Source organism: Budorcas taxicolor, chromosome 6, assembly GCF_023091745.1.
Source record: "Budorcas taxicolor isolate Tak-1 chromosome 6, Takin1.1, whole genome shotgun sequence".
Taxonomy (NCBI): Eukaryota; Metazoa; Chordata; class Mammalia; order Artiodactyla; family Bovidae; genus Budorcas; species Budorcas taxicolor.
Genome location: NC_068915.1, coordinates 5,921,353 through 5,944,049, shown reverse-complemented (window position 1 = coordinate 5,944,049; position 22,697 = coordinate 5,921,353). Strand labels below are relative to the sequence as shown.

General features: G+C 42.2%; 1 protein-coding gene across 1 annotated transcript; it reads right to left on the bottom strand.

Annotated features, from left to right (window-relative positions):
* Positions 1–10: 10 nt before the first annotated feature.
* LOC128049993 (rho GTPase-activating protein 20-like) lies at positions 11–11,100 on the bottom strand. Its single transcript, XM_052642297.1, has 5 exons — positions 10,942–11,100; positions 7,613–7,722; positions 6,913–7,099; positions 5,558–5,684; positions 11–81 (listed from the first exon to the last, which is right to left on the bottom strand). Exons 1-5 carry the CDS (start codon positions 11,098–11,100, stop codon positions 11–13), a joined length of 654 nt encoding a protein of 217 aa, XP_052498257.1.
* Positions 11,101–22,697: the final 11,597 nt, after the last annotated feature.

Here is a 22,697-nt window from a genome sequence, read left to right as displayed (position 1 = left end):
AGAGAGATTTTCAGTAGTAGTAGTTTAGCTTGTTTAGCCTATTCCTACCACTTACATTCAGCAGCATGTTCATGGCAGAGGCTGAAAGAGAGAAACTGAACCATTTGTTATATAGAATTCCCCACATTCTGAAACAGGCTAATTGCATCCTTGTGGTGTTAACATGTTCTTCTTCCCCATATTCTGCAAACCTAGAGGCGTGATCAGACTCAGGGGTGATTCCCCCTGTGACAGTATTCCCCAGACAGTGCTATCTATTCCCTTTGCCCTGAGTCATGAGGCACTTAAGCTGTAGTTATACGGGTTTCCTAATGGTAAGTATTATCAGTGGATTCCAGTATCAGATCTCATTTTAAAAGCCAAAATATTTAATATTCAAATCAAGCAGCATTTGGTTATCATTTACTTTTGTAGTAAGTTTCCTCCCTCGGTTCAATTACCTGTTTGGCTTTCTGAGTACCCAGTCATGCCCAATTTTCTCCCATCAAAAGAATCACCTTTCATGAGACATCCTGCCTGATCCTGCTTTTCAGTCAGCCTCTGGACTTCTCCTCTGGGAGGCCACACACCTCAGTCAGCTCCAAGGATGACTTCCTGCCCTCAGGGTCTTGGGAAGTAGTCATTAAATGCAGACTACTGCTTCCATTACAGTTGGGCATTTTTGTGTAACACCTTACTCAGCTAACCCAAAGATGAATGTTAACTACCAACAGCCCCTGTCAAAGGAATGCAGATGAAGGGCTTTTCAAAGAAAGAGTGATCAGCAATGAAAAATGGAGTTCACACTTTCTCATGCCCGGTGAGAATGTTTCCCTGATATTTGCTCAATAAACCTGCTTAATATTTCCTTAAATAACCTGCTTAAATAACCAGGTAAAGAAGTCAACAGAGGAGCCAAGTTGTAGAAAAATCAACAGGAGAATGTAACCAAATATTTTAAAATGCCCATCCTCTTGTCTATTCTGAGACATAGTGAGTACATCACCATGTCCTTTCAAGGGACTGAACCACTTGTGGTGCTGGGTGAGAGAACTAGAAGGCTCCTATTCTGCCTCTTAATTGGATAAGTTACCTAAAACTCTTTGAGCTTCACTTTGCTCAGACTTAACAGAAATGATGCTGCTTACACCTCACCGGACTACATAACATCATGTACTACTCATCACAAGACATGGCACATAGCAGCCTTAATAAAGGTAATTTCCCTCCTTCAAAGGGCCTAAGGCAGCCTAGACATCAGTCACCTCCCCCAAGCAGACTCCACCCCCATTCTCCATTTGATTTTGCAGCCTCCAGAAGGTGTACATTCCTAGAGGAATGACATCAGTTTGCCTTAGGCTCCTCCTGCCCTGCTATTCATACTGCCATCATTTTAAAAGGAGATAATGAAGAAAGCAAATGCATTCTTAAATTCAGGATGAGATTCTCCTAATTAATATGTATAAATGTTAAAAAAAATACATATTTATATGGTTTGAGTTGCTTTATGCACCCTGGTTTCCCTACTCTTAACCTGATTCTGTTATTTCTAAGCTACCCAGAGGTATTCATATATTCCAAATGTATTCATTCATTGTTCAGCTTTAATAAGAATACTCTTAGGAAGAAATTTCTATCAGTTGCTACAAAATTATATGTCCAGCTTGTCTATAAGCATAGACGGAAAGCAAAATAGACCTTAGGCCCTGAACTTTTATTTTCAGGCCTAAATGGACCGTTCGTTTTGTACATTGGTTGGTGTTAGAGTTCTTGTTGGCTCTGTGACCAATAAAAATATATAGTATAGCCATGAAAAGTATGGTGCTCAGTTGTTCAGTCCTGTCCAACTCTTGCGACCCCATGAATATAGCCTGTCAGGCTCCTGTCCGTGGATGTCCCAGTTAATAATACTGGAGTGGGTTGCCAGGGAGTGTTAAACAGGTTAACTTTATATCCTCATCTTTCTTAAACAGTCCTCGCAAGATTTAGGTTGGTGTTTCCTCATGCTCAAATTAGGGTTTGAATGTTAAGAAGTGACATTTTGAAATGTTGTGGTTGTAGAAAACAACTATAAGGAGAAAAATACTTTCAGTAGTAATTCTGTTCTGGCCCGAATACTTCCTAAATTAGTAGGCCATTTTATTCAGATAGAGAAATGTCCATGGGACAATATTGGAGTGGTAGCAGGGATCATTGCGAGAGGAAAGATTTTAAAACAAACAAACAGACATATAAACATTCAGTCCAGTTCCATTTGCAACCTGGGTCTGAAGCAGAATGGAAAGTGAGCTTGCTGTGGAGGTAGAATCGAGAGTTCAAGTCTCAGGGGCGGTCCTAAGACGGCGGAGAGAATAGGATGGAAAGATCACTTTCTCCCCATAACTTCATGGAAAGAACATTTGAGCCTGAGCAAATTCCACAAAACAACTTCTGAATGCTGGCAGAGGACATTGGGCACCCAGAAAGGCAGACCATTGTCTTCAAAAGGAGGTAAGAAAAAATATAAAAGATAAAACGACAGACAAAAGAGGTAGAGATGGAGATCTGTCCCAGGAAGGGAGTCTTAAAAGAGGAGAAGTTTCCAAACACCAGCAAACACACTCACTGGCAGGTCAGTGGGGAGTTTTGGAATCTCAGAGGGCAACATAACGGGGAGGAACACTAAATAAATAAATAAAACCCACCAATTACGTGCCTAACAGCAACTTCCAGCAGAGAAGTAGTCCAGACACTCACATTTGCCACGAGCAAGTGGGGGGGCTGAACATGGAGGTGGGGGGGCTGAACATGGAGGTATGGGCTGCACTGTAAGCACCTGGGCTGAATGCCCTGAGGGCAATCTGACCCAAACTGTGGGACAGCCAGACAGAAAGTAAAAAGAGAGAGAGAGAACTATCCTGGGAAAAGCCCTATCCTGTGGCACTTCCTGGCCCACTCACAGAACCAAGGACTGCGCAGAGGAGAGCTAGCTGGCTGTGCACTGGCTGGAGACAGGGAGGCAGGCGGGGGCAGCCAGAGCCAGAAAGGGGCAATCTCAGCCCCAGAGGGGCATCCTCTGCAAAACTGCAAGCAGGCTCCCATTTGCCTACCAAGACTTCTTGGGATTCTGGGTGGTTGACATCCGCCGAGAGGGTCGCAACAGGAGTCAGCTCCCCAGAAGAGACACATGGCATACCTGAGACGGGCACACCTGCTGCCACCCAGGAAACCTAGTGGCTGGGATGGAGGAGGTGAAAAGACGCACCACACCTGGGGGTGACTGTGCTCTCCAAGCACCTGGTCGCCTGAGCTGCTCGGACCGGGGAAGGGCACAAGAGGCAGGTCCAACCGAGTCTGAGCCTTTGTGGAGTACCTGAGAAGCAACCTGAACCTGAGTGGCTTAGACCTGGGAAGTGCACCCAACCCAGGGCCCACCTCAGACAGTTCCAGGCAGAGCAACCTGGAGCCTGAGCAGTGTAGACTGGGAAAGCACACACACCGTGAGCGGGGGCAAACCCAGTGCGGCCGGGACCTTGTGAGCATACGCCAGTGATATTTCTTTGCAGTGTTCCAACCTGCCCACAGCACGACTGAATCAGTTAGCCTAAATGAGTGACCACCTTCGATCCCCTATGTCAGGGCGGAAATAAGACACTGAAGAGCCCAGCAAACAGAAGAAGCTAAAATAAACAGAGGGAACCGCTCTGGAAATGACAGGTGCAACAGATTCAAACCTTGTAGTTAGCACTGACTACATTGGAAGGGGCCTATAGATCTTGAGAAGTATAAGCTGGATCAAGGAACCATCTGAATCTGAACTAACCCCACACTGCCCACAACAGCTGCAGAAAAATTCCTAGATATATTTTTAATATTATCATTTAAAAATTTTCTTTAAATTTTTAAGTCCTCTATTACTCCTTTAATATTCATTTTTATAACCTACTATTACCTTTCAAAAAAAGTCCCTATTTTTAAAGCAAACCTCATATATATATTTTATCATATTTGTGACTTTTTTTTAATATTGTATTTTGGGGAGTGTCACGTTAACTCTAGACTTTTAATCAGTGCTTTTTGGTATTTGTTGTCAATTTTGTACCTTTAGGAACCCAATCTTCTCTACCCATTTTTACTTGGGAGAGTGATTACTGGCTTGATTGCTCTCTCCCCCTTTTGACTCTCCTTTTTCTCCACCAGGTCACCTCTATCTCCACCTCACCCTTCTCTTTCCTACCCAACTCTGTGAATCTCTTGTGTGTTCCGGGCTGTGGAGAACACTTAGGGATCTGATTACTGGCTGGATCTGTCTCTCTCCTTTTGAATCCCTGTTTTCTCCTCCCGGTCACCTCCGTCTCCTTCCTCCTTCTTCTCTTCTCTGTGTAACTCCATGAACCTCTCTGAGGGGTCCAGACTGTGGAAAGCACATAGGGTATTGATTACTGGCTAGCTTGCTCTCTCCCCTTTTGAGTCCCCCTCTTCTTCACCTGGTCAACTCTATCACCCACCGTTCTCCCTCTCTCCATCTAACTCTGTGAACCTCTCTGGGTGTCCCTCACTGTGGAGAAGCTTTTTACCATTAACCTAGATGTTTTATCATTGATGCTGTACAGATAGAGAAGTCTCGAGGCTACTGTAAGAATAAGACTGAAAACCAGAGGCAGGAGGCTTAAGTCCAAACCCTGAGAACACCAGAGAACTCCTGACTCCAGGGAACATTAATGGATAAGAGCTCATCCAAAGCCTCCGTACCTACACTGAAACCAAGCACCACCCAAGAGCCAACAAGTTCCAGAGCAAGACATACCACACAAATTCTCCAGCAATGCAGGAACATAGCCCTGAGCATCAGTATACAGGCTGCCCTAAGTCACACCAAACCCACAGTCATCTCAAAACTCACTACTGGACACTTCATTGCACTCCAGAGAGAAATCCAGCCCCACCCACCAGAACATGGATGCAAGCTTCCCTAACCAGGAAACCTTGAGAAGCCACCTGCAAAACCCCAGCCACAGTGAGGAACCTCCACAATAAAGAGGAACCACAAGCTGCCAGAATACAGAAAGGCCACCCCAAACACAACAATCTCACTGTAGCTGAAGCTGAAACTCCACTGTTTTGGCCACCTGATGTGAAGAACTGACTCTTTGGAAAAGACTCTGATGCTGGGAAAGATTGAAGGCAGGAGGAGAAGGGGATGAGAGAAGATGAGATGGTTGAATGGCATCACCGATTCGATGGACATGAGTTTGAGTAAGCTCCGGGAGTTGGTGATGCACAGGGAGGCCTGGCACGCTGCAGTCCTCAATGCCAAGGACTCGGGGTCACTGTAGTCTTTGGGGTCACAAAGAGTCGGACACGACTGAGCAACTGAACTCAACTGAACCGTGATGTCTCCTAAAGCTGTACTAGTTGCTTCTTGAAATCAGAACAACAGTGTTATCCTTTCTTTGATCTCACAAGTGGGAAACTTCCCATGTGTGGGGGCAGATGGAAATTACTGCCCTTAGAATGTGATTTGGGCTCTAGGATCTCCCATGGAGCCCTGGCAGCCTTGCTGTCTTTTGCATCAAAGCCAGTTACATTATTCACCTACCTGAAATCTCACTGTTATCAGTGATATCACTGTTATCACAACTCACTGAGTTCTCTCCAAAGAGAGAAGTGATATCTTCTCCAAATATCTTGAGACAGTTTTCAATGAGGAATTGTATCAAAGAAACCTGTAACACAAAGGGGCAAAAAAAATGGTGTAGTACTGTACATATGGTGTAATAGTAAATCACACTTCATACATGAATCTGGGCTCTAACACAAAATGCAAAAGAGGTCTGAAAAAAATTCAGACTTGATTAAATATATGTATATATGGATGTATATATATATATTATATATATATCACTTTTTTCTTAGAAATAACTGATACTTTCAAGAGTACTTCGGGCACAAGTATTAAAATTCTTTTAGTCATTGGGCTAAAGTTATAATATGTGGGCTGGTTTAATAGCTAAACTTTTGTAATCATGGTTACATGCTTAAAACTAGGATGATTGTAAGTAGCCCACATAGGATGTTTGGGACAAAAATGTATATTGTCTTTTTAAGTTTTATTTAGTTTTATTAAAATCTTTCTAGTTTTAATGATATAGTATTTATATATAGCATCTTATTAAAACTTATTAAGTTTCAAATACAACACAAATTGTGAAATTCACTTCAGTGAAGAAATATCTGAAAGTTAGGTAGCAGAGGTTTCTGTGTGGGGTGGGGGGGCGGGAGGGGGGTTGTGAAGGAAGAAAGCATCTGGAGAGAAAACATGTCTGTCTGTCTGTCTGTCTATCTACCTTGCCTTGCCTCACACTTGCTGTCTAGGGGAGCTTAGAGAAGAGCTGTGATCTTATTAGGCTTGTTATGGCTCTGTTAGGCTGTTCTGAAATATTTTACTAGCTTCCTCATCCTCTAGCGGAGACACAATAGAAGCCAAGTATTTTCCTGAATGAGCCACTGGCAGAGTGCGGCCCGCGTGTGTGGAGCCTCGGGTGCTCCTATGGCCCAGGCCGCCTAAGATGTGCCGACAGGGACCAGATGTATTGGGTCTGTCATCGTTGTGTAATGATGAACTCACAGTTTGGAGGCTCTTACACCCTCAGTGATGAGGCTGAGAGTTGAACCTTGGCTCTCTGGTTCCAAAGCCAGGTTCTTTTCTATCATATCGTCCTACTCTTACCTCTCTGTTGTTTAATCCCTTGGATGGCAAAGGAGAAGTGACTCAGCTGTTCTCAGTTAAAATACACCTTCCCATGCCCAACCAGAGTAGGACGCTGCCACTCCAAGGCAGTGTAATTAAAATGTGCACTTTAAAACACGGGTTCACCAGCGTTAATACCACAGACTTCAGGTTCAAAATGGGAACTCTGCCCCACAAGGCATAAAAATTAAAGAACTTGTTACCTTTTTGCTGACGTTTTCAAATGCTGAGCTGCCAGAATTAAGCAGACAAAGAATGCTCGGGGTGAGATACAAGGATAAATCATGAGCTGTCATCTGACTGGATGAGGAATGTTTCTCAATGTTGTGTAACACTCCAAAAAGGTATCTCAAAAACACTACATTGGCTCTCGGTAGCTGGTCTACAAGCCTAATGACAGAAAAAGCACTTACGAATAAAGCGAGTCATTTTGCTTAGTACGTGGAAATTCAGAGAACAAAGTACATCTTTTTCTACCAGGTACACAGTCCATTCTCACAGTGCCAGGCATGAATGCATACAAAAATGTTTCACTGATTTTAATTCCTGAACCAGGTAAGCCCTACTCTGGTTAGTTATGTGTTTGCATTTAAGATCACACCCCTGGCGGATTGGTTCTTTATCATCTCTTTCTAGGCCAGTGGATTTCATCTCCAACAGTTTCATGTATTCAGAAGGTGTAAAATGGTCAAGCATTCCATGTCAATAAGATTAGGAGAAAAACACAGTGTCACCAATAAGGCATGCATCTCTCTTCAAACTGGCTTCCAGGGGTATGATCAAGTGAAAGCACTTGATACTGCTCATTATTTCAGATGACACAGCTGTAAACTAAAAGCTAATATTTTCCTAAGAGTATGTTGGTTGTATTTTCTCAGAGTTGAGTAATTATTGCATCATTACCTCTGGGTCGCAGTTATTTTCTCCTCCTCATTCCCTTGATCAATAACATCAAGCCATTTATCATAGAGATGGGCTGAAAATACACTTCCTTGGATATTTCGAAGAAAATCCTTATGTAGATCAGAAAAATATATATTATTCTTATGATAAATTCAATGGAGAAATTGCAAAGAAAACATTTAGTTGAAAAATTCAATTCAGTCGGCAATTCCTTCACAGCCACGCAGACTGATTCACACAGAGCTTGGCTGTGATTCTCCACAGGGTTGCACAATGAGAAGTACTGGTTGGATTTTCCCCAGCTAAAATTAAAAGCCTAAAAGTAGAGTCTAGGCTGTAGTGAGAATGAGGCTAAAGCTCCTTCTATCACCTGGAGCTTACTCTTTGTGTACATGTTAACACATTAGTACAAACTGGCAAGGTCTGGTGATAACTCACCCGAAATCCTATTCGTTTCTTGAAAAGAAATGCACATACCCATTTTGTTTGTTTACTTCAGACACAGTGCTTGCTCTGAATTCAAGAAAGAGAAGTTCTGAAATAAACAAGACTACACCCCTACATGTTCTTATACACATATTAAGAGAAACCAGAGGTATATGTGCTCTTTGGGAAAAAGCTAGTATCGAAATAGCTTCGATCTTTTACTTAAAAACAAAAAAAAGCTTATAAAAGTTCAGTTCTACAGACTTTTAAGCAGCAGGTGTTAGAAATAAACCAAAAGCCCCAATGGGTAAACTACACGTTACCCTTACAACTCTTTGAATGGAATATATCCTCCCCAAAGAGGAAACTGAAAATTTACATACATGGCAACTTCACACCTGTGGGATAGAATATGCAAATGTAAGCTTCCTAAGTGGAGGCCTGGAAAGTTTATCCTGATGACCAAGTCTTAATATGACAGAATGGGGCCTATTAAAATGGATGAAGTTGTAAACTGTTGTGCAAGCCTGAGGGGAAATGATTGCATTGCCTTGCCAGTTTCAAAGGCACAACTTGCTTCCACTGGTCTTAATATACAGCCTGACTTCTCTGAAGAGTATCTGCTTCAGGTAGTGTTTCTACGGCAACCGTCATGATTATAATCCTGTCAGCGTTCACTTGTTTCAGTACTTATGGAGGTGCTGTTTGTGTCTGGCACTCTTTTGAGTACTGAGGATAGACTATGAAGATAACGTACAGAGTCTCAGTCCTCTCATACTTTTTCTTGTGATTGGTATACAGTACCCAATCATGGTCATTAGGTTTTCACTATGCTTCTTATGGAGTGTCCGCAGTATATTGGGAGGGAGGAAGCACTCCATTTCAGTTCAGCCGTTCAGTCCTGTCCTACTCTTTGCGACCCCATGGACTGCACGCCAGGCTTTCCTGTCCATCACCAACACCTGGGTCTTGTTCAGATTCATGTCCATCGAGTTGGTGATGCCATTCAACCATCTCATCTGGCTTTGGCTTCTGGGAGTCTGGGGGTGTGCATCAGGCCCTTTGTGGTTAAGCCAGGACATGACTCATACGGAATGTGCCGTGGCTATTTGCCATTGGCCCTCTGTTTACAGACAGTTTAATGGAAAACTCAATGTGGTTCTGACGATGTATTCACTTCTGATTTAGACCACCTCTGTGGTTGCTTGGACATATGGTATTATCAAGGCCAAAGGTGCAAAGTTTGATTCCCCACCAAGATCAATCAACTTGAGGAAGAGAAAACTCTGGGATTGTCTAAGACCTGTGCGCTTATAGCATGGAAACAGGCAAGAGCCTAGTAACACCTGCCCACAAATCAAATCAGTTCCAAGTGTGCAGCTTATAGAGGGTAGCACTCTACTTGCTATTTGCATCCCTAGTGTGTATTATGATGGTGCAAGTGTACTAGGGCTCACCTCTAAGTCATATCTCACTGTTGCTATTATCATGCAATCGAACATTAACAGGGGACAAGGAAACACACATGTTATTTAGTTTCTAAGATAATTTTAACAACCTGTCTATAGTGATTACTACATCAATATATTTTTCTTCATAGCTGCTAAGGTTCCAAGATGTATTGATTTTTTTTTTTTTTCTGTTCTGTTATCGCCCTGGTAGAAATTTAACTACACGCTTGTAATTCAGGTGTATCATTTCAAACTCTGTCTATTTTTGTATAAATGTATGGAACTTTTCCAAATTCCCAACTGATTTTGACTGTTGGACTCACTCTGAAAATAAGCTTTATAAGATGATGCATGTAGTAAGACTGGTTACCATGTAACTGTAACCTTGGGTGGTGGGTTAAACGTACAGATATTAACAAAGGTTGTTAAAGATGGGAAGGGAGAAAAAAGGAGGAAAAAGGAGGAACAAATGGTGGAGTCATCCCTACACTAATTTTAAAGTAAAAGGCATTGAGAGACAGGGGAAGGAAGGATGATGAAGTGATCAGAGATTTTGGTGGCCTCACTAAGCATTTTTTGATTCATTGTAAGACAAATGGGCTTCCTAGGTGGGGCTAGTGGTAAAGAACCTGCCTGCCAATGCAGGAGATGCAAGAGAGGCAGGTTCGATCCCTGGCAGGAGGATCCCCTGGAGTCGAGCATGGCAACCCACTCTAGTATTCTTGCCTGGAGGGTTGCATGGACAGAGGAGTCCATTGACTGGGCTACAGTCAATGGGATCACAGAGAGTCAGATGCGACTAGGTGACTAACACACACACACACACACACACACACTCACGAGTTTACCATAATGAGTAAACATCTGTCTTGCATCCATGCTACGTTGCCACAGCCGTGTCTAGTTCTGGGCACCCTCATAAACTATAACCTGCCAGACTCCTCTGTCCATACGACTGGAGTCGTATGCCAGTCCCTGTTTCAGGGGATCCTTCCAACCCAGGGATTGAACCCAGGTTTCTTGCATTGCAGGCAGATTCTTTACTGTCTGAGCCACCTGGGAAGTTACTTCTGTTAACTGTTTCCAAAAGCTTAAGATGAATTTTATTTTGGAAATGTTGCCTTCATTAGGAAGGTGATGAGGAAGTCATCCAAAGCTGGAAGCTTGTTTTGGTAAATGCTCAACGTGTAAGTGGGTATTTTGAAATTTATTATTCTTCTTCTGCATGGAGTGTTCAGGACCAAGATGTGCAATGAAAAAGGAAAATATCTAATGTATGGGGATCATAACATCTGAGGTACCTTCCTTCAATTTTGACTTTGTGACGTGTTTTCCACATTTCAGATCCTTCCTCTCTTATGCCTATTATGTTTCTTGGGCATTCATAGTGAAGGACCAGTCATACAGCTTTACACTGACTCTGTGTGTGGACGATGCTCAAACTTTCCTTACCTTTAAGACCGATGATACTACGAGAATGGATTCATCATCCAAGTTAACTTTGTGTCCAGCGTTGAGTTTGTTCTTTAGGGCTATTGCGGATTTTCTACTGGCTGGTTTTCTGAAGATGCCTTCTGTGAACGGCCCTTTTTGATTGATAATGGAAAGCATCTCCTATAGGGAAGGAAAGAAAAGAAAACTGTGGGACATTTCCTATCTAGAAGCCCAGAGCACAAGCTTGCTCCTGTTTTGACAGAGCTGTGGTATATGAGGGTACAGTTCTAGAACAGCACCGAAGTCAATTTGAAATTTTTACTTCAGTGTCTGTAAATATATTTTCTACCCAACAATCAATTTGAGTCATACACTGAAACATTTTAAACACTTGTATAGTCAGATTTTCTGTTTCAGTGAATTTACTGTATTAACTGTCTGTGCTTTGAGGCCTTTGTAGATTCACCCTCTCCTCCTTCACCGCTGCCTTCTCATTATTCCCTATTATAGATGCTCTTCCCTGAGCGTGGAAATCTTTTTGCCATATTCATGCTCCATTTGTTTATTCCCCTTCCAGGGACTGTCCACCCCATTCATTCCTGTTTCCTATATTCCCTCCCCTCAAACTCAGGCTCAATAGGCCTCTCCTCCTTCTCTGATCTCATTCCTTTCTCATTAGCCTTTCTAGATCCTTTTCCTGTATGTTCATGTCCTCTGGTGTCTGAAAAGTTAGAGAGATAACAGATATTGGAGCCAGGTGTTTCAAGGATTGTGGAATCTGTTATGCTCCTCATCTACTGTGTGACTTTGGGCATAGTACATTCTTGGGTGAGGCTCTTTTGTTTTTCATTTATGAAGTGGGGGTGGTGATAGTCATGGCTACCACCTAAATTTTCTGTGAAAGCGCAAGGTCTGGGGTAGTAGCTAGCACACAACTGGTATGATAAATTTCTCCATATATACCATAAAATTCCCTGCATCTAGTGTACTGCTTGGAGAGAGAGTGGACAGTGAACAAGGGTTAATGCTTACACTTCAATACACTACTGCAGTTCAATACACAGTCCAAACTCTGTGACTCTCTTTTGACACATTCTGGCAGGATCAAAGGATTCATCTTTGCCAGAGGATGCCTATTTTATGCTTAAACACTTGAGTTACATATCAAATCCGTGTGAGACATTTTGAGTCATAGGGCGAGCAGACTCAGCTGAAGGAGACTGGAGACTAGTGTGGACTTCAAGGGAGGAGACCAGGAGACAATGTGAGGATGAGGTGGACTCTCAGAGCTTCTTACACACAGAGTCTGAAGGAAAGTTACAGGGCTCAAAATAGCCTGGAGTTAAAACTCCCCTCCAGGTCCTCCCCACCATTCTATGCAAAACCAAGAGCTCTCTCACCCAGAGAAAAAAATGGACATTGGGTTGAATACGCCCGGCTCCCACCCAGTCCCAGCCTCTGGCCGATCTCCAAAATTCCTTGCCCCAGCTGTTTAAGAGATAACTACTCTGAACAACCTTGCAGAAGAACGGGTGCCCTTAAGACAGTAGCTTTCCACATCCATGCCTATATAGACTTCCTCTTCTTGGGTAAGGGCAGCAGCTCCCTAATCTGACTGCTGCCCCGTCTCGCCTCATTAAAGGTGATTTGTAAGGTGCCAGATGTCATCCTTTTTCTCAGCCTCGCCTTCTCTAACTGCCTTACTTCAAAGAGTCCATGTTAACTGGTCTGAGCTGGTATCGATGGGTGTTTGTTGAAATCGGTGGAATGGATGAGAGTAACTTTTCATCTTGTATTTGCCTTCTGACTCTGCAGTACCTAAATCAGATCTTTTTCTTTGAAATAACATTGTGAAACTTATCGGACAAGGCCAGACTTCTTCATGTGGAGTAGATTGGGAAGAGAACACTTGATCTGTGAGAACTCCCCTCCTCAGGAAGGTTACAGAAACCAAAAGAAGACCTACCAGAATTGGGGTGGGCAGGGTGTCATTATCACATACATCCTCAAGAGGCGCTCCAAAGAGCTGTTTTTGCTTTCTGGGTGGTAGAGGTGGGTGTTGGTTGTCCTCCCGAGTCCTGGAGCTACACCAAAAGGCCCAGTTTTTCACAGAAATCTTACTAACTGTCTTCTTGTCTGAATCAAATGTAGAAGAGAGATTTTCAGTAGTAGTAGTTTAGCTTATTTAGCCTATTTCCACCACTTACATTCAGCAGCATGTTCATGGCAGAGGCTGAAAGAGAGAAACTAAATCATTTGTTATATAGAATTCCCCACATTCTGAAACAGGCTAATTGCATCCTTGTGGTGTTAACATGTTCTTCTTCCCCATATTCTGCAAACCTAGAGGCGTGATCAGACTCAGGGGTGATTCCCCCTGTGACAGTATTCCCCAGACAGTGCTATCTATTCCCTTTGCCCTGAGTCATGAGGCACTTAAGCTGTAGTTATACAGGTTTCCTAATGGTAAGTATTATCAGTGGATTCCGGTATCAGATCTCATTTTAAAAGCCAAAATATTTAATATCAAATCAAGCAGCATTTGGTTATCATTTACTTTTGTAGTAAGTTTCCTCCCTCGGTTCAATTACCTGTTTGGCTTTCTGAGTACCCAGTCATGCCCAATTTTCTCCCATCAAAAGAATCACCTTTCATGAGACATCCTGCCTGATCCTGCTTTTCAGTCAGCCTCTGGACCTCTCCTCTGGGAGGCCACACACCTCAGTCAGCTCCAAGGATGACTTCCTGCCCTCAGGGTCTTGGGAAGTAGTCATTAAATGCAGACTACGTGCTTCCATTACAGTTGGGCATTTTTGTGTAACACCTTACTCAGCTAACCCAAAGATGAATGTTAACTACCAACAGCCCCTGTCAAAGGAATGCAGATGAAGGGCTTTTCAAAGAAAGAGTGATCAGCAATGAAAAATGGAGTTCACACTTTCTCATGCCCGGTGAGAATGTTTCCCTGATATTTGCTCAATAAACCTGCTTAATATTTCCTTAAATAACCTGCTTAAATAACCAGGTAAAGAAGTCAACAGAGGAGCCAAGTTGTAAAAAATCAACAGGAGAATGTAACCAAATATTTTAAAATGCCCATCCACTTGTCTGTTCTGAGACATAGTGAGTACATCACCATGTCTATTCAAGGGACTGAACCACTTGTGGTGCTGGGTGAGAGAACTAGAAGGCTCCTATTCTGCCTCTTAATTGGATAAGTTACCTAAAACTCTTTGAGCTTCACTTTGCTCAGACTTAACAGAAATGATGCTGCTTACACCTCACTGGACTACAAAACATCATGTACTACTCATCACAAGACATGGCACATAGCAGCCTTAATAAAGGTAATTCCCCCCCTTCTAAGGGCCTAAGGCAGCCTAGACATCAGTCACCTCCCCCCAAGCAGACTCCACCCCCATTCTCCATTTGATTTTGCAGCCTCCAGAAGGTGTACATGCCTGAAGGAATGCCATCACTTTGCCTTAGGTTCCTCCTGCCTGACATTCATACTGCCATCATTTTAAAAGGAGATAATGAAGAAAGCAAATGCATTCTTAAAATCAGGAAGAGATTCTCCTAAATAGTATGTGCAAATGTTTTTAAAAAATACCTGTTTATATGGTTTGAGTTGCTTTATGCACCCTGGTTTCCCTACTCTTAACCTAATTCTTTTATTTCTAAGCTACCCACAGGTATTCATATATTCCAAATGTATTCATTCATTGTTCAGCTTTAATAAGAATACTCTTAGGAAGAAAGCTCTATTAGTTTTTACAAACGTGCATGTCCAGCTCGTCTATAAGCATAGCTGGAAAGCAAAATAGACATTAAGCCCTATACTTTTATTTTCAGGCCTAAATGGACCGTTCGTTATGTACATTGGTTGGTGTTAGACTTCTTGTTGGCTCTGTGACCAAGAAAAATATATTGTATAGCCATGAAAAGTATGGTGCTCATGTGTTACGTCGTGTCCAACTCTTGCGACCCCATGACTATAGCCTGTCAGGCTCCTGTCCGTGGATGTCCCGGATATTAATACTGGAGTGGGTTGCCAGGGACTGTTAAACAGGTTAACTTTATAACCTCATCTTCCTTAAACAGTCCTGGCAAGATTTAGGTTGGTGTTTCCTCATGCTCAAATTAGGGTTTGAACGTTAAGAAGTGAAATTTTGAAATCTTGTGGGTGTAGAATAACAATTATAAGAAGACAGATACTTTCAGTTGAAATTGTCTTCTGGCCTGAGTACATCCTTAAATAGTCAGACATTTTATTCAGATGAAGAAATGTCCATGAGACAATATTGCAGTGGTATCAGGGATCATTGCGAGAGGAAAGATTTTAAAACAAACAAACAGACATATAAACATTCAGTCCAGTTCCATTTGCAACCTGGGTCTGAAGCAGAATGGAAAGTGAGCTTGTTGTGGAGGTAGAATCGAGAGTTCAAGTCTCAGGGGCGGTCCTAAGACGGCGGAGGGAATAGGATGGAAAGATCACTTTCTCCCCACAACTTCATGGAAAGAACATTTGAGCCTGAGCAAATTCCGCAAAACAACTTCTGAATGCTGGCAGAGGACATCAGGCAACCAGAAAGGCAGCCCATTGTCTTCGAAAGGAGGTAAGAAAAAATATAAAAGATAAAAAGAGAGACAAAAGAGGTAGGAACGGAGATCTGTCCCGGGTAGGGAGTCTTAAAAGAGGAGAAGTTTCCAAACACCAGGAAACACTCTCACTGGCAGGTCAGTGGGGAGTTTTGGAATCTCAGAGGGCAACATAACGTGGAGGAAAACTAAATAAATAAGTAAAGCCCACAGATTATGTGCCTAACAGCAACTTCCAGCAGAGAAGTAGTCCTGACACTCACATTTGCCACCAGCAAGCGGGGGGCTGAACAGGGAGTTGCGGGCTGCACTGTAAGCACCTGGGCTGAATGCCCTGAGGGCAATCTGACCCAAACTGTGGGACAGCCAGACAGAAAGTAAAAAGAGAGAGAGAGAACTATCCTGGGAAAAGCCCTATCCTGTGGCACTTCCTGGCCCACTCAGAGAACCAAGGACTGCGCAGAGGAGAGCTAGCTGGCTGTGCACTGGCTGGAGACAGGGAGGCAGGCGGGGGCAGCCAGAGCCAGAAAGGGGCAATCTCAGCCCCAGAGGGGCATCCTCTGCAACACTGCAAGCAGGCTCCCATTTGCCTACCAAGGCTTCTTAGGATTCTGGGTGGTTGACATCCGCTGAGATGGTCGCAGCCAGGGATCAGCTCCCCAGAAGAGGAGCATGTCATACCTGAGACGGGCACACCTGCTGCCACCCAGGAAACCGAGTGGCTGGGATGGTGGAGGTGATAAGAGGCACCACACCTGGGGGTGGCTGTGTTCTCCAAGCACCTGGTCGCCTGAGCTGCTCGGACCGGGGAAGGGCACAAGAGGCAGGTCCAACCGAGTCTGAGCCTTTGTGGAGTACCTGAGAAGCAACCTGAACCTGAGTGGCTTAGACCTGGGAAATGCACGCAACCCAGGGACCACCTCAGACAGTTCCAGGCAGAGCAACCTGGAGCCTGAGCAGTGTAGACTGGGGAAGCACACACACCGTGAGCGGGGGCAAACCCAGTGCGGCCGGGACCTTGTGAGCATACGCCAGTGATATTTCTTTGCAGTGTTCCAACCTGCCCACAGCACGACTGAATCAGTTAGCCTAAATGAGTGACCACCTTCGATCCCCTATGTCAGGGCGGAAATTAGACACTGAAGAGCCCAGCAAACAGAAGAAGCTAAAATAAACAGAGGGAACCGCTCTGGAAATGACAGGTGCAACAGATTCAAACCTTGTAGTTAGCACTGACTACATTGGAAGGGGGCTATAAATCTTGAGAAGTATAAGCTGGATCAAGAAACTATCTGAAACTGAACTAAGCCCACACTGTCCACAAAAGCTCCAGAAAAATTCCTAGATATATTTTTACCATTGTCATTGAAAAAATTTTTTTTAAATTTTAAAGTCCTCTAGTACTCCTTTAATTTTCATTTTTATAACCTACTATTACCTTGCAAAAAAAAGGACCCTTTTTTTAAAACAAACTTCATATATATATTTTATCATTTTCTGTGACTTTTTTTTAAAGATTGTAGTTTGGGGAGTGTCACGTTTACTCTAGAGTTTTAATCTGTGCTTTTTGGTATTTGTTGTCAATTTTGTACCTTTAGGAACCCAAATTCTCTACCCATTTTTAGCTGGGAGTGTGATTACTGGCTTGATGGCTCTCTCCCCCTTTTGACTCTCCTTTTTCTCCACCAGGTCACCTCTATCTCCACCTCACCCTTCTCTTCCCTACCCAACTCTGTGAACCTCTTTGTGTGTTCCGTGCTGTGGAGAACACTTAGGGAACTGATTACTGGCTGGGTCTGTCTCTCTCCTTTTGAATCCCTCTTTTCTCCTCCTGGTCACCTCTGTCTCCTTCCTCCTTCTTCTCTTCTCTGTGTAACTCCATGAACCTCTCTGAGGCGTCCAGACTGTGGAGAGCACACAGGGAATTGACTACTGGCTAGCTTGCTCTCTCCCCTTTTGATTCCCCCTCTTCTTCTCCTGGTCAACTCTTTCTCCCTCCTCCCACTTCTCTTCTCCGTCTCACTCTGTGAACCTCTCTGGGTGTCCCTCACTGTGGAGAAGCTTTTCATCATTAACCTAGATGTTTTATCATCGGTGCTGTACAGATACAGAAGTCTCGAGGCTACTGTAAGAATAAGACTGAAAACCAGAGGCAGGAGGCTTAAGTCCAAACCCTGAGAACACCAGAGAACTCCTGACTCCAGGGAACATTAATAGAAGAACTCATCCAAAAGCCTCCATACAGTGAAACCAAGCACCACCCAAGAGCCAACATTTCCAGAGCAAGACATACCACACAAATTTTGCAGGAACTCAATAACATAGCCCTGAGCTTTGTATACAGGCTGCCCAAAGTCACATCAAACCCAGAGACATCTCAAAACTCACTAATGGACACTTCATTGTACTCTGGAGAGAAATCCAGCTCCTCCCAAGAGAACATGGATGCAAGCTTCCCTAACCAGGAAACCTTGAGATGCCACCCGCACAAGCCCAGCCACAATGAGGAACCTCCACAATAAAGAGGAACCACAAGCTGCCAAAATACAGAAAGGCCAACCCAACACAGCAATCTAAACAAGATGAAAAGGCTGAGAAATACTCAGCAGGTAAAGAAGCATGATAAATGCCCACCAAACCAAATAAAAAAGGAGGAGACAGGGAGTCTACCTGAAAAAGAATTTAGAGTAATGATAGTAAAAATGATCCACAATTTTGAAAACAAATTGGAATTATAGATAAATAGCCTGGAGACAAGGATTGAGAAGATGCAGGAAAGGTAACAAGGACCTAGAAGAAATAAAAAAGAGTCAATATATAATGAATACTGCAATACATGAGATCAAAAACACTCTGGAGGGAACCAGCAGTAGAATAACAGAGGCAGAAGATAGGAGAAGTGAGGTAGAAAACAGAATGGTAGAAATAAATGAAGCAGAGAGGAAACAAGGATAAAGAATTATAAGAAATGAGGACAACCTCAGAGACCTCTGGGACAATGTGAAACACCCCAACATTTGTATCATAGGTGTCCCAGAAGAAGAAGACAAAAAGAGAGGCCATGAAAAAATACTCAAGAAGATAGTAGTTTAAAACTTCCCTACAATGGGGAAGGAAATAGTCACACAAGTCCAAGAATCCCAGAGAGTCCCAAACAGGATAAACCCAAGGCAAAACACCCCAAGACACATACTAATCAAATTAATGAAGCTCAAACATAAAGAACAAATATTAAAAGCAGCAAGGGAAAAACTACAAATAACACACAAGGGGATTCCCATAAGGATAACAGCTGATCTTTCAATAGAAACTCTTGAGGCCAGAAGGAATGGCAAGACATACTAAAAGTGATGAAAGAGAAAAACCTACAACCCAGATTACTGTACGCAGCGAGGGTCTCATTCAAATATGAAGGAGAAATCAAAAGCTTTACAGACAAGCAAAAGCTGAGAGAATTCAGCACCACCAAACCAGCTCTCCAACAAATGCTAAAGGATCTTCTCTAGACAGGAAACACAGAAAGGGTATATAAACTCGAACCCGAAACAACAAAGTAAATGGCAACGGGGTCATACTTATCAGTAATTACCTTAAATGTAAATGGGTTGAATGTCCCAACCAAAAGACAAAGACTGACTGAATGGATACAAAAACAAGCCCCCTATATATCCTGTCTACAAGAGACCCACCTCAAAACAAGGGACACATACAGACTGAAAGTGAAGGGCTGGAAAAAGATATTCCATGCAAGTAGAGACCAAAAGAAAGCAGGAGTAGCAATACTCATATCAGTTAAAATAGACTTTGAAATAAAGGCCGTGAAAAGAGACAAAGAAGGACACTACATACTGATCAAAGGATCAATCCAAGAAGACTTAACAATTATAAATATAACAAGTATGAAAGGGGAAATTAACAGTAACACAATAATAGTGGAAGATTTTAATACCCAATCACACCTATGGATAGAGCAACTAAACAGAAAATTAACAAAGAAACACAAACTTTAAATGACACAATGGACCAATTCGACCTAATTGATATCTATAGGACATTTCAAGCCCCAAACAATGAATTTCACCTTTTTCTCAAGTGCACACGGAACCTTCTCCAGGATGGATCACGTCCTGGGCCATAAATCTAGCCTTGGTAAATTCAAAAAAATTGAAATCATTCCAAGCATCTTTTCTGACCACAATGCAGTAAGATTAGATGTCAATTACAGGAAAAAAAAAAACTATTAAAAATTCTAACATATGGAGGCTGAACAACACGCTTCTGAATAACCAACAAATCACAGTTGAAATCAAAATATGCATAGAAATGAATGAAAATGAAAACACAACAACCTAAAATGTATGGGACAGTGTAAAAGCAGTACTAAGAGGAAGGGTCATAGCAATACACGCTTACCTCAAGAAACAAGAAAAACATCAAACAAATAACCCAACTCTACACCTAAAGCAACTAGAAAAAGAAGAAATGAAGAACCCCAGGGTTAGTAGAAGGAAAGAAATCTTAAAAATTAGGGCAGAAATAAGTGCAAAAGAAACAAAAGGGACCATAGAAAAAAATCAACAGAGCAAAAAGCCGGTTCATTGAGAGGATAAATAAAGTTGACAAACCGTTGGCCAGACTCATCAAGAAACAAAGGGAGAAGAATCAAATCAACAAAATTAGAAATGAAAATGGAGAAATCCCAACAGACAACACAGAAATACAAAGGATCACAAGAGACTACTATCAGCAACTATATGCCAATAAAACGGACAACTTGGAAGAAATGGACAAATTCTTAGAAAAGTATAACTTTCCAAAACTGAACAGGAAGAAATAGAAAATCTTAACAGACCCATCACAAGCACGGAAATTAAAACTGTAATCAGAAATCTTCCAGCAAACAAAAGCCCAGGACCAGATGGCTTCATAGCCAAATTCTACCATAAATTTAGAGAAGAGCTCACACCTATCCTATGCAAACTTTTCCAGAAAATTGCAGAGGAAGATAAACTTCCAAATTCATTCTATGAGGCTACCATCACCCTAATACCAAAACCAGACAAAGATGTCACAAAAAAAGGAAACTACAGGCCAATATCACCAATGAACATAGATGCAAAAATCCTTAACAAAATTCTAGCAAACAGAATCCAACAACATATTAAAAAGATCATACATCATGACCAAATGGGCTTTATCCCAGGGATACAGGATTCTCCAGTATCTACATATCAATCAATGTAATACACCACATTAACAAACTAAAAAATAAAAACCATATGATTATCTCAATAGATGCAGAGAAAGCCTTTGACAAAATTCAACAACCATTTATGATAAAAACCCTCCAGAAAGCAGCAATAGAAGGAACATACCTCAACATGGTGACAAACCCACAGTAAACATATCCTCAATGGTGAAAAATTGAAAGCATTTCCCCTAAAGTCAGGAACAAGGCAAGTGTGCCCACTCTCACCAGTACTATTCAACATAGTTTTGGAAGTTTTGGCCACAGCAATCAGAGCAGAAAAAGAAATAAAAGGAATCCAGATTGGAAAAGAAGAAGTAACTCTCACTGTTTGCAGAATACATGATCCTCTATATAGAAAACCATAAAGACTCCACCAGAAAATTACTAGAGCTAATCAATGAATATAGTAAAGTTGCAGGATATAAAACTAACACACAGAAATCCCTTGCATTCCTATACACTAACACTGAGAAAACAGAGAAATTAAGGAAGCACTTCCATTCATCATTGCAACGAAAAGAATAAAATACTTAGGAATATATCTACCTGCTTCCCTGGTGGCTCAGAGGTTAAAGCGTCTGCCTGCAATGCAGGAGACCTGGGTTCGATCCCTGGGTTGGGAAGATCCCCTGGAGAAGGAAATAGCAACCCACTCCAGTATTCTTGCCTGGAGAATCTCATGGACAGAGGAGCCTGGTGGGCTACAGTCCACGTGGTTGCAGAGTCAGACACGAGAAACTTCACTTTCACTTTCAAAGAAATAAAAGACCTATATATAGAAAACTATAAAACACTGATGAAAGAAATCTAAGAGGACACAAATAGATGGAGAAATATCATGTTCATAGATTGGAAGAATCAATATAGTGAAAATGAGTATACTACCCAATGCAATCTATAGATTCAATGCAATCCCTATCAAGCTGCTGCTGCTGCTAAGTTACTCCAGTCGTGTCCGACTCTGTGCGACCCCATAGACGGCAGCCCACCAGGCTCCCCTGTCCCTGGGATTCTCCCTATCAAGCTACCAATGGTATTTTTCACAGAACTAGAACAAATAATTTCACAATTTGTATGGAAATACAAAAAAACCTTGAATAGCCACAGTATTCTTGGGAAAGAAGACTCGAACTGGAGGAATCAACCTGCCTGACTTCAGGCTCTACTACAAAGCCACAGTCATCAAGACAGTATGGTACTGGCACAAAGACAGAAATATCGATCAATAAAACAAAATAGAAAGCCCAGAGATAAATCCACACACCTATGGACACCTTATCTTTGACAAAGCAGGAAAAAACACACGATAGAGGAAAGACAATCTCTTTAAAAAGGCGGTGCTGGGAAAATTGGCCAACCAATGAATGAATGAAAGAATGAAACTAGAAAACTTTCTAACACCATACACAAAAATAAGCTCGAAATGGATTAAAGATCTAAATGTAAGATCAGAAACTATAAAACTCCTAGAGGAAATCATAAGCAAAACAGTCTCTGATATAAATCATAGCAGGATCCTCTATGACCCACCTCCCAGAGTAATGGAAATAAAAGCAAAAATAAACAAATGGGACCTAATTAAACTTAAAAGCTTTTGCACAATGAAGGAAACTATAAGCAAGGTGAAAAGACAGCCTTCAGAATAGGGGAAAATAATAGCAAACAAAGCAGCTGACAAAGAATTAATCTCAAAAATTGACAAGCAACTCCTGCAGCTCAATTCCAGAAAAATAAACCACCCAATCAAAAAATGGGCCAAAGAATTAAGCAGACATTTCTCCAGAGAAGACATACAGATGGGTAACAAACACATGAAAAGATGCTCAACATCACTCACTATCAGAGAAATGCAAATCAAAACCACAATGAGGTACCATCTTATACCGGTCAAAATGGCTGATATCAAAAAGCCTACAAA